The 12,528-nt window shown below is 42.9% G+C and overlaps 1 protein-coding gene across 1 annotated transcript in view; it reads left to right on the top strand.

Annotated features, from left to right (window-relative positions):
* The first annotated feature begins 634 nt into the window (after positions 1 to 634).
* Positions 635 to 12,528, top strand: part of BTBD1 (BTB domain containing 1) — a 47,233-nt gene continuing 35,339 nt past the window's right edge. The window contains exons 1-2 of the mRNA XM_052659417.1: positions 635 to 1,104; positions 11,946 to 12,102. Coding sequence (XP_052515377.1) covers positions 707 to 1,104; positions 11,946 to 12,102 — 555 coding nt within the window. The 5' untranslated portion in view covers positions 635 to 706. The remainder of the gene's footprint in view (positions 1,105 to 11,945; positions 12,103 to 12,528) is intronic.

Genomic DNA, 12,528 nt, shown 5'->3' with positions numbered 1-12,528 from the left:
GGTCTCCTGCATTGCAGACAGATTCTTTACCACGAGCCACCAGGGGAGCCCTAATTTACTTAGGTAACTTTGAGGGGTTTTGTTTGTTTTTTGAGATTTAGAATACGGTCAATTTTGGGTAATTCAAACACATTTTTAAAAGAAGAAGAAAAGGAAAGAAAAAAGAATCCCTGATCTATATAGATACCAAAAATAGAGGCAAAAGAGGGAGGAGGATAGGGGGAGGCTGTTAGACGTAGAAGGGCTCCACGCTTGCTCCCAGTATTACCACAGGAACAGTGCCCCTCTGGAGGGGTGACTTTGAGGATTTCTAGAGGAGGGGGCCACGTGAAATCACCTTCTCCCCTCTCACGACCTTTCTTGGCCATGCCCTCCGCCCCCTCTTCTTCCAGACGTGAAACTCCCAGAAGGAGAGCCTAGGAACTCGCCCTGGATACAAGTGGGAGGCGCTGCAGTTGCTGAGGAGCGGCCTAAGGGAAGGAAGGGGCCAGCGTTTCAGGCCCGGTAGAACTCCCACCTCCGGCCCCGCGGCGGGGACGCGCCTCCGCGCGGGGACGCGCGCCGGACAGCTCGGGGAGGGGCCGGCGGAGGCGCGCGGCTTCCGGAAGCGCCTTTCCCGGAAGGTAGGGAGGCGGTGCCAGCCCCGGCGATGGCGGTTGGGCGGCAGCACCGCTCTCTCTAGCTCGCGGAGCTGCGCCGCTGGAGGATGGCCTCGCTCGGACCAGCAGTTACAGGCGAGCAGGTCCCGGGGGCTGAAGCGGAGCCGGGCGCCGCGGGGCCGCCGCCGCCGTCGACTTCCTCTCTAGGGCCCTTGCTCCCCCTGAAGCGGGAGCCGCTGTACAACTGGCAGGCGACCAAGGCGTCGCTGAAGGAGCGTTTCGCCTTCCTCTTCAACTCGGAGCTCCTGAGCGATGTGCGCTTCGTGCTGGGCAAGGGCCGCGGCGGCGGCCCTGCCGGGGGCCCGCAGCGCATCCCGGCCCACCGCTTCGTACTGGCGGCCGGCAGCGCCGTCTTCGACGCCATGTTCAACGGCGGCATGGCCACGACGTCGGCCGAGATCGAGCTGCCCGACGTGGAGCCCGCCGCCTTCCTGGCGCTGCTGAGGTGAGGGCGGCCGCCCAGCCGTGACTTTGGGCGAGGCTCTGCTTACCCCCCGGCCTCAGTTTCCTCCCGCGTCGGTGATGCTCGGGGAGGTCGAAACCGACATTCGTCAGCCGGGACGGCTGCCTGCCTGTCGTTAGGGTAAACACTAGTGTCTGGGGCCCAGGAGCCTGCGTTTTCCCGTTTCCAGAAGCGGGGATTTTAGGGAATTAGGGACGTGATGAGAACAGAGTTTGGGTCAGATCGCCCTGATGGCCTATTTGCGACGTTTTAGGTTTCTGTTGGGGGAGAGGGGTAGTTGCGGAGTCTTGGAAGACCGATGACCGTTTAATTTTATTATTTTGTAAATTGTTACTCCTTTTCCATTAATATTAGTTGTCATGATCCAAGAAAGTAAACACCTAAACAAGTAAGTTTGGTTCTAGCTAGCTTGCATTCCAGAGGACAAGATTATGTTTGCTAAAAAAAACAATCTTCCTATCAGTGTTAGAATTGGCTTTTTGATTATGTGAGGATAGAAGATTGACTTCTGATTAATATTATTTAATGGAGGGAGCTAATAGTCTGGCATTATTACCTGATTACTCACAAAAGTCCATATAGGAAGGTGTAAGTACTGTGAAGAAAGCTGAGCGCCGAAGAATTGATGCTTTTGAACTGTGTGGTGTTGGAGAAGACTCTTGCGAGTCCCTTGGACTGCAAGGAGATCCAACCAGTCCATTCTAAAGGAGATCAGTCCTGGGTATTCTTTGGAAGGAATGATGCTAAAACTGAAACTCCAGTACCTTGGCCACCTCATGCGAAGAGTTGACTCATTGGAAAAGACCCTGATGCTGGGAGGGATTGGGGGCAGGAGGAGAAGGGGACTACAGAGGATGAGATGGCTGGATGGCATCGCCGACTCGATGGACGTGTTTGAGTGAACTCCGGGAGTTGGTGATGGACAGGGAGGCCTAGCGTGCTGCAATTCATGGGGTCGCAAAGACTCGGACACGACTGAGCGACTGAACTGAACTGCACTGAAGTATTGTTTTATACAGTTTTGATAATAAGACTGAGGCCCAGAGAAGTCAAGTAACTTGACGGAGGTAATAGAGCCAGCCCATACCAGAGACCATGTATGTTTCATTATGAGATGGTTTTAGCTGCCTGAATAGAATGTATTGTTAAAACAACAGGCTTGGATGGTACTGAGGCATAACAGGTAGGTCAGGGAACAGATAAGTTCTCCACAAAGGCTCATAGCTCAGTGAGATCAGTAGGAAATGGAATACAAAGTTAACACAGGTAGAAAGTAATACCAAAATCCCATTAAACAATGAATAAAGGACAGGATAGATCATTTAGGGAAGAAAAAGTATAATTAGCAGCCAGTGTTTAACCTCATTAACAATTAAAGAAGTGCAAATTAAAAGTATAGTACTTTTCCTCTTCTTACAAGCCCTCCAGTTTTTGTGTGTGTGTGTTTTTTTTTTGGTGAAGATAACATCTGGCAAGACCTTTCCAACAAAGGTGGTAGGAAAACAGTTTGGCATTGTAGATTATTTTCCCCACAGGTAGGAAGTAGTCAAGTACTGAAAATGTTCCACACAAAAGTATTTAAGGGGGACTGTTTATAGCAGTGAGGAAGCAGTGTAGCAGAGGGAGTGGTTTTACCAGCGATAGGTCCATTGATGGCGTGTGGTGCAGCTGCTAAGCAGGGCACCGAAACCCACTCCAGTGTTCTTGCCTGGGGAATCCCATGGACAGAGGAGTTGGGCGGGCTGTGGTCCATAGGGTTGCAGAGAGTTGACTAAAGTGGCTTAGCAGGAGTGCAGCTGCTAAGTATGATAGTCATGAAGACTAGATAATAACATTATTGTGAAAAAAAAAATGTATAATTAGCATTTGAATTGCTCACAGTAGTTAAAAACTGAGAAAAGAAACAGCAAAGATATACTTAGAGAAAGGGAGAGAGGAAATATACCTAAATGCTAACCAAAGTTGTGTTGGAGTGGCAAGATGGTGTTGACTTGTTTTTCATTTGTTTCTCATATGTTTTGTAATTTAGTTCAGTTACATTTATAAAAGGAAAAACAACAACTCAAAAGCTAATATCTAGATCATTTTGGGATTTGGTTTGAAGTTGACTGGGAGCATTGGTTTTACTTCTTTAGATTTTCTAAATTGGAAGTACTTTTTAATGAATTGTTGGTTCACCTTCATTGTAATCACCTGTTACATTTTTAATTCTCTTCCTTCCTCCTCACAGTATTGTAATGTTTGCCAGTGGGACCTTGAGAGTGTATTTAATTCTTTCCCTGAATCTGATATTGGCTACGTTTGAGAGCCACTGATCTAAATATTGTTGGGTAACTTTTTCTCTTAAAAAATACAGAGATTGCTAGGATGAGAATGTAGAGAGAAAATGCTGGTTTCATGTTTTCACTGAAACTGTTAATCAGTCTGTTGTTTCCCACGAATAGAAAATAAGTGGATTCATCTGAGTCCTTGAAATTTTTCTAGTTTCAATGTGGTCATGGTATTTATACTTCTTCAGGCTCTAGTCATTGTTTTATTCTGAAAGTGATCTCTGGACTGATTTTTAAACTTAGGTTATTGGCTGGTTGTGAAGCAAAGATGCTGTATTTACCTATTATTGTGTGACAAAAAGATGTGTCATGGTACTTACTGAGGTTGAAAAGCAGGTTAGCTTGGGCATACTTTTATGTTTACAACTTGAATTAAACATTACTTAAAGGCTTTTGAACTTGAGTTTGAAGCACTTTAAGAAACTGCTCATTTTGATCTGCCAGACCTTTAAGTGATGTTCTTAGTTGTTCATTTGAGAAACACTGCCTTCCTTGTACTGTTTTAGATATCGGATATAGCAGTGAACAAGAGGAAGTCCCTACGCTCACAGAGTTAATCATCTAGTAGGGAGAAACAAAGACAAAATGTCAAGTACAAATAAGTGTTTTAAGGAAAGATGATCAACCTGTAGGAGAAGGACCATTCATCTCAAGAAAAACGTGTTTAAGGCCCAAAATTTCTCCTGTTAGACAAACTGCAAGAGTAAACCAGTGTGATCTGAACAGATAGAATAAGGGGGGAAGTGGTAGAAGATGAGGTTAACAAGATAGGCTGGCCAGGATTGTGCACAGCTGTAGAGCCCATGGAAGGACTTGGATTCCCCTGTCTATAGTGGGAATCCTTTGAAGGGTTTTGAACAGGGAGTTGATAGGAAAAGTGAGTGTTAGTCATACAGTAGTATCCCATTCTTTGTGGCCCCACCAGGACTGCATAGCCCACCAAGCTTGTCTCTCCATGGAATCAGGGGTTGCTATGATCTGGTTTAAAAACTCCTGGCAGTTGTTTGGAGATTAGACTGTGGAAGGAGTAAAAGGAGCAGGTGACAACTGTTGTCTTCCTTTCTCCCATTAACCTGTGGCTCTACATACTGCCCCAGCGGTACCGTGAAACTTGTGCTCAACCCAAACCCCGTTTCCAACTGGACAATCACAAATGAGTGTCTGTTTAGTACACATGCAGATGGACTGTCAACAGTAAAAATATCTTAACACTTAATGAGTGCTTGCCATGTTCTCCTTACTGTTGTTCCTGAGCACCTTGTGTGAACCCAAATTTCAGAACAGTCTTTGAGGCAGGCATACTTCCTATGTCCTGTCTCAGGCAGCTTTTGTCATAACAATGCTATAAAGCACCCCAAAAATCAGGGGCTTAGAAAAGTAATCGTGTATTCTTCCTCTGAATATTCTTGTTATGTGGGTCATTTGGGGATGACTCAGGTGGGCTTGGCTCCAGGCTGTAGTTTGGTTCCATTATGTTCCATTTGTTTCTCATCCTGTTTGGACCAATCTTAAAGGTTCTGCTCAATTCTCTCAATTTTTTTTTTTGCATTGCTTCAAACAGATCACACTGCCTTTAGACTCAGCTCGCTTCATTCTTCACGCTGTTAACAAAGTTATCTCTTTGATATCTAGACATTATTACAGGACTCCCCTGAATCTCTTAATGACTTCTTTTTGCGTATGGGATGCATTTAAACATTTTAACCGATATGCAAGACCTGTATGATTTGGTATCTCTTCCTCTTCCTCTCCATCTAATGAGTACCCCAGTTCTGCTGATGGTCTTTTTCTTATTTTAATACTTGCCTTCTAATGCCTCCTTGCCTTTGTACTTCTTTGTCTGCCTAGAAGGTTTACAGACTTAATAATTACCTTTCAGATATACTTGAGGCTTTATCTCTTTATGAAACATCGCTGCCAGCAGATTTGCTGCCTCATGTAATGTCTTGTATCAAGTTTTTTATCTGTTGCTGTAGAACAAGCAACTCCAACACTTAGTGGCTTAAACATAGTCTTATTATCTTTCACAACTGTGTGAGAGGTTCTTCTAGCATATTCTTCAGGTCTCCCATGCAGTCAGTCTGATAACAGTTGGGGCAAGGGTCATCTGGGGGTTTGATTGAGATTATGGTTTGGCTGAGCCTCTCTCTCTCCAAAGCTCCTCCAGCTGATGTTTGCAAGGTTAGCCTGACTTCCTGGCAAGCAGCAGGCCATGGCTCCTGAAAGCACAAAAGTAGGAGCTTCTGCATCCTCAGAGTTTAGGCCCCAGGCTGGCATAGTGTTACTTCTGCCACGTTCTGTTGATTAAAGGGAATCAAACAGGACGAGCCCAGATTCATTATGGGACAGCTCTGTGTAAAGGTCTGGATCATAGAAAGCATGATTTATTAGGGCCATCTTTAGAGATAGTTATCAAATCATGCCTAATGTATAATGCTGTTATAATTATGACATTACTTTTTAATCATTTTATTACCAAACCATGAGCTTTTTATGGGCAGTGTTGTCTGTGTTTGTATTTCTAGGACCTGTCTGTTATTATATAGCCCTCAGTAAATGTTTTTGAGTAAAATGAATAAATCAGTAGTGACACAGTTTCCTGTACATAATCTTATGATTTTTCTAATTTACAATGAAGTTTGTACCTTAGTCATTTAATTTTTAAATTGGATTAAATGTAACCTGAGTTTTATATTTTGGAAAGCTGTTCATCTTCAGGAAAAAATCAGAAATAGTTTGATGACCTGTAATTATTTCTCTGTGCTCTGGTTCTTAGAGGTAGTGTATTAGAAACATTAATTTTAAAATGCAAAGTACTGTGGTAATACTATGTTTAATTTTAAGTTATAATTTGTAAATATTGGCTTACAGAGTTTTTTTGAATTGCAACAGTGTTAGTAATTAAATAAAATGTGGGGAAAACATGTATGTAAAATATGAATCAAGGTGATTCTTGGATTTTTAAGTAGCCTTTTTTCTTACTAGAAATGAAAATGGTTTCCCTATCAATAGCTAGAAACTTGTACTGAGCTGTGTAGTTGGCTAACGTGTATTTATTAAATCTTTGCCAGGTGCCCAAACTGAGCCTGGTGCTGTAGGAAAGATATGGGAAAAAATATAAGAAACACAGAGTTCCCTTTCTTACAGTTTATAGTCTGGTATTTATTTATAACTTCCATTGCTCCAAAAAACAATTTAAAATGTCTAACAAGAAACACAGAGGTAAGAAATAAAGCAGTCAAAATGAAGCTAATATAAAAATGCATGCTATGCATACTCTACAGACTTAATTTTGATCATTTTAGCAACTATTACAAAAAGGGAAAGCTGGCCAGTCAGTTACAGTTCATAGTGTTTGTCAGATTGAAAACAGGCCAACTGCTTAAGAGATGCACAACTCTTATCTGATACTAAGATCAGTTAAAAAAAATTCCTGATGCCGTCCTGTCATAAAGAAGGCATTACTGAGATGAATAGTGTCCTTAATCTACATCTTTAGATATAAATATAGATGTTTCTCAAATATATTCAAGCCAAAGGTAAATCACCAAGGTATAGTTTCAGTTCAGTTCAGTCGCTCAGTCACGTCCGACTCTTTGCGACCCCATGGACTGCAGCACGCCAGGCTTCCCTGTCCATCACCAACTCCTGGAGTTTACCCAAACTCATGTCCAATGAGTCGGTGATGCCATCCAACCATCTCATCCTGTCATCCCCTTCTCCTCCTGCCCTCAATCTTTCCTAGCATCACAGTCTTTTCCAATGAGTCAGTTCTTTGCATCAGGTGGCCAAAGTATTGGAGCTTCAGCATCAGTTCTTCCAGTGAATATTCAGGACTGATTTCCTTTAGGATAGACTGGTTGGATGTCCTTGCAGTTCAAGGGACTCTCAAGAGTCTTCTCCAACATCACAGTTCAAAAGCATCCATTCTTTGGTGCTCAGCTTTCTTTATAGTCCAACTCTCACATCCATACATGACTACTGGAAAAACCATAGCTTTGACTAGATGGACCTTTGTTGGCAAAGTAATGTCTCTGCTTTTTAATATGCTGTCTAGGTTGGTCATGGCTTTTCTTCCAAGGAGCAAGCATCTTTTAATTTCATGGCTACAGTCACCATCTGCCGTGATTTTGAAGCCCCCAAAATAAAAGTCTGTCACTATTTCCCTGTCTATTTCCCATGAAGTGATGGGACCGGATGTTGAATTTTAAGCCAGCATTTCTACTCTGCTCATTCACTTTCATCAAGCTCTTTAGTTCTTTGCTTTCTGCCATAAGGGTGGTGTCATCTGCTTATCTGAGGTTATTGATATTCCTCCCTGCAATCTTGATTACAGCTTGTGCTTCATCCAGCCTGGCATTTTGCATGATGTACTCTGCATATAAGTGAAATAAACAGAGTGACAGTATACAGCCTTGACATACTCCTTTCCCGACTTGGAACCAGTCTGTTGTTCATGTCCAGTTCTAACTGTTGCTTCTTGACCTGCATACAGATTTCTCAGGAGGCAAGTAAGGTGGTCTGGTATTCCCATCTCTTTCAGAATTTTCCATACTTTGTTGTGATCCACACAGTCAGAGGCTTTGGCAGAGTCAATAAAGCAGAAGTTGTTTTTTTGGAACTCTCTTGCTTTTTCGATGATCCAGTGGATGTTGGCAATTTGATCTCTGGTTCCTCTGCCTTTTCTAAATCCAGCTTGAACATCTGGAAGTTCGGTTCACGGTTCACATACTGCTGAAGCCTGGCTTGGAGAATTTTGAGCAGTACTTTGCTAGCGTATGAAATGAGTGCAATTGTGCGGTAGTTTGAGCATTCTTTGGCGTTGCCTTTCTTTGGAATTGGAATGAAAACTGACCTTTTCTAGTCCTGTGGCCACTGCTTAGTTTTCCAAATTTGGCATATTGAGTGCAGCACTTTAACAGCATCATCTTTTAGGATTTGAAATAGCTCAACTGGAATTCCATCACCTTCACTAGCTTTGTTCATAGTGATGCTTCCTAAGGCCCACTTGACTTTGCATTCCAGGATGTCTGGCTTTAGGTGAGTGATCACACCATTGTGGTTATCTGGGTCATGAAAGGCAACTTGAATGGAGTTGTGGGCCACATGTTAGTGACTCAGTTGTGTCCAACTCTGTGCGACCCCGTGGACTGCAGCCCACTAGGCTCCTCTGTCTATGGGATTTTTAAGGCAAGAATACTGAAGTGCCTTGCCATTTCCTTCTCCAGGGAATCTTCCCGACCTCTGGATCAAACCCAGGTCTCCTGCATTGCAGGCAGGTTCTTTACCACTGAGCCACCAGTGAAGCCCTGTGGGCCATATAGTATAGTCTAAAAACACAATTCTTTGGTTCCTGGAATGTTCTTCCTACCCGCTTTTCATGTTTTGGATCTCAAGTAGAAGTTCTTGTGGGAATCTTTTCCAGGTCTTTTTGTCAAGGACACCAGTTATAGATTGTTACAGAACCGTATGCTTGAATCTATTCAAACAATGGTAATAAAGGCCCTGCATCTCAGCTCTATAGTTTATAACTAGTAATTTTTGCCTGAAAACAAACTAAGACATATATGAAGACTTCTTCCTATCTCTTCCTTAAAAACTTAATCGGTTTCTCGTTTAAGAAGGGAATTGAGCATGCTGTTGGCCTTCTGTCTGTTCCAGTTAAAATGACTATATAGAGAAATACAAAAGAAGTAAACCCATTACAGTGAAGACAAAAAAGGGAGAGAGGTTGGAAGCCAGGGTAGAAAAGGAACAAGGCAGTTGGAAGTGTGTTGATAATGAAGTGAAGTGACTGGAGCCCAGAATCCAGAGAAGGAGGAGCTATGATGGAGATGGGGGCTGTCCTTCCTGGCTGAGCCCCAGCATGGCTCTAGGTTGAGAGGTGGTGGTGAGCAAGGTGAAATGAGAAGGTCATCCCCTCAACCAGCTCTTGTATGCTGACCATTGCACCCCCTCCCCCCGCCCCCGCCCCTGCCCCCGCCCCCCTCCACAATAGCTGACAGACTCCTCTTTACATAAACTAGACAAACCACCTGGGGAGAACTAGAATGCTGGCTTATCTTAGGGAATTCAGGGTAATGGCATTGAAAGGGGGTGGAGGAGGTGTGGTATCTGACCTAATGGCTGCTTTCCCACTCTCAGGTAAGGTGTCAGTCAGCGAGCCTCCCACATACACAGCTCCCCACCCACCTCTCCATTTTGGAGAAGGTTTTAGCTGGAAAGCAGTCCTACTTACACAACAGCAAAGAAAACACACCAGCTACTGGAATGGTCACTGGAGATAATCATTAAACTTTTGACGTATAAGGAAAGTCAGAATATGAATGATAAAGACCAAGAACAGCTGGTCCTCGAGGAAGTAGGTAGTTCAGGGAACAGGAACTTTTAAAACTTGGAGACTGAGAACATTTTTCGCATCCTTAAAAATGAGACATGGTACTGTGGAGTTAAAAAAAATAATACTCAAGAAGCAAGAATTCTTAGAAATTTAACTGTATGATTGCCGGGGGAAAAATAGAACGGCTGGAACACTTGAAATCTTGTGAAATACAGAGGAAAATAGCAGAGATAAAAAATGAAGCAGTATAAAAAATAAATAGCTAATGTTTACTAACTATTTGTGTGTATTTTAACTGATACTAATCCTCACCAGAGCATTATGAAGAAGATACTGTTGTTCACATCTCTTAACAGAGAGAAGCACAATGATAACTTGTTTAAAGTCATGTAGCTAGCAAGTGATAGAACAGATTCAAACTCAAGGGATCTCTTCTTGAGTCCAGACAAATTAAGAGGGCTCCCACCTGACTGGTTTGAGAGTCTAACACTGAAAGCAGTCAGAAGCCCAGAAATGGTGTGTTATGGTAGACAGCTCTTGTGTTTCTTCAGCCTGTTTCCCCATCTTTAAAACGCAGGTAGCAGCACCTCCCTTCCTTGTGAGAGGATTAAATGAATTGGCATCTGTCACATGATAGAGACTCAACAAATGCTAATTTTCCCTCCTCTTTTTATTCATCCCCCTACCTCTGACTATAAGAGACTTAAGGTTTTTCTTAATTCTGTGCACTCATCACTAAATGGCACGTATCGTTAAGTGAGTATTACGAGGGTGATACAGATGGTTGGCTTGAAAGGTTTTGGAAAAATGTTTGAAAACATTGTAATCTTGAAAAACAGCAACCTTCACTTTTGCACCTGAGTTGTAAGGGAATTGCTCAATCATGTCCGACTTTTTGTGAGCCGATGGACTGTAGCCCACCAGGCTTCTCTGTCCATGGGATTCTCCAGGCAAGAATACTGGAGTGGGTAGCCATTCCCTTCTCCAGGGGATCTTCCCGACCCAGGGATCAAACCCCGATCTCCTGCATTGCAGGCAGATTCTTTACCATCTGAGCCACCAGGGAAGGATGGAGGTGAACAGCTTCCAGTGGAAGTAGTTGTAAGGATAATGATCTTATTAGAGGGATGCCAGCATTTGGTTAAAGTGGGAAGTTGGGGGATGTAACCAGCTAGAATTTGATCTTGGACGGTGATTCTGGCCACCAGAATAGAGAAATTGAAAAGCAGAGGGAAGGGACGTGAACTAGAACCTCCTTTCTCACTCACTCTACTGTATAGTGTTCTGAAAGATATTCGTGGGCTTTCCAGTGTTCTAAGTCTTAATTCGTATTGCTAAAATAAAATACTTGTTGTCAATGCCTCATTTCTCTAGCACCCTCAGCTGCTCTGAGTGTAACTGAGCATTGGGCAGTAAGCTCAAGGGTTTCTGAGGAACCGCAGAGGAACTAAAACGAATATGCAGTAGCTTCAGTATAATTCAGCAGGAACTGCCCAGGCCCTGTCTGAGATTCTTATCCTCTATGTGCAGTTGTAGGAATCTGACTTATCTAGTAACAGGTAGAATTGGCTCCTGAGGCCATAGGTAAGGTGGTATTGGTTTGGTAGTATTTCGAGAGAAAATTGGACCTATATACTCAAAAGTACATAGCAATATAGAGCCATTTAAGATATCATTAAACTGTTTTATTCTTCTGAACCCCCGTACTCTAGTCTTTAGTCATAATGCTAATTCTGGGATAATAAGGAAAGGTTAAAAGATGCCCAGAATAAGAAGATACCATCATCAGGAAATAAATGGATGTTTTGACATTCAGAGATGTGAACTTAAGCTGTCTGTAAGTTTGCTTAAGTGAAAATTTTTTTATGAAGAAGAGAGAAAGCTCCTATGGAGTGCTAAAAGGCCTTTAAAAATTTGGCTTGAAGACTTAACTTTAGTCTCCTCTATAAATGGAGACTGCCTACCTCTCAGGATTGAGTCAGAATAAAATGAGGTGATGTATGTGCAAATAATCCTGGAAAGTCTGATGTACTTTTCAAGTTATTTTTCACTTTGCTAATTATCTTTTCAAATATTCCTCAGAGACTTAATTCCAATGGATTGCTTGTCTAAAACCCTCCTGACCATCTCTGCAATTTCCACTTGCTTCCCAGATTTCTGTATTCAGATGAAGTTCAAATTGGCCCAGAAACAGTTATGACGACTCTTTATACGGCTAAGAAGTACGCAGTCCCAGCCTTGGAAGCGCATTGTGTGGAATTTCTCACCAAACATCTCAGGGCAGATAATGCCTTTATGTTACTTACGCAGGTAAGTTGATGTAGCTAAGGTATGTATCTTTTAACTGTAAAAATTGGGTTTAACTGTATATGAAAATTTAATATTTCCTGGAGAATTAGTCCAAGATCATTATTTTTAAAGCGTATGAAATCTTCTGATTTCATTGAGGGAAATATGTCAGGTTCATGTGATTTTAGAATAGAAAAACAAATTAGAGTTAATGTTCATGTAGGTGAAGAAACGGAAGAAAGTGTTAGTCACTCAGTTGTGTCCGACTCTTTGAGACTCCACAGACTGTAGCCCATTAGGCTCCTCTGTCCGTGGAATTCTCCAGGCAAGGATACTGGAGTGCGTTGCCATTCCCTTCTGCAGGGGATCTTGCTGACCCCAAGGATCAAACCCAGGTTTCCTGCATTGCAGGCATCGCAGGCAGGTTCTTTACCATCTGAGCCAAAC

The sequence above is a fragment of the Budorcas taxicolor genome, chromosome 21, assembly GCF_023091745.1.
Source record: "Budorcas taxicolor isolate Tak-1 chromosome 21, Takin1.1, whole genome shotgun sequence".
Taxonomy (NCBI): Eukaryota; Metazoa; Chordata; class Mammalia; order Artiodactyla; family Bovidae; genus Budorcas; species Budorcas taxicolor.
This window is presented reverse-complemented; position numbering and strand designations above follow the sequence as displayed.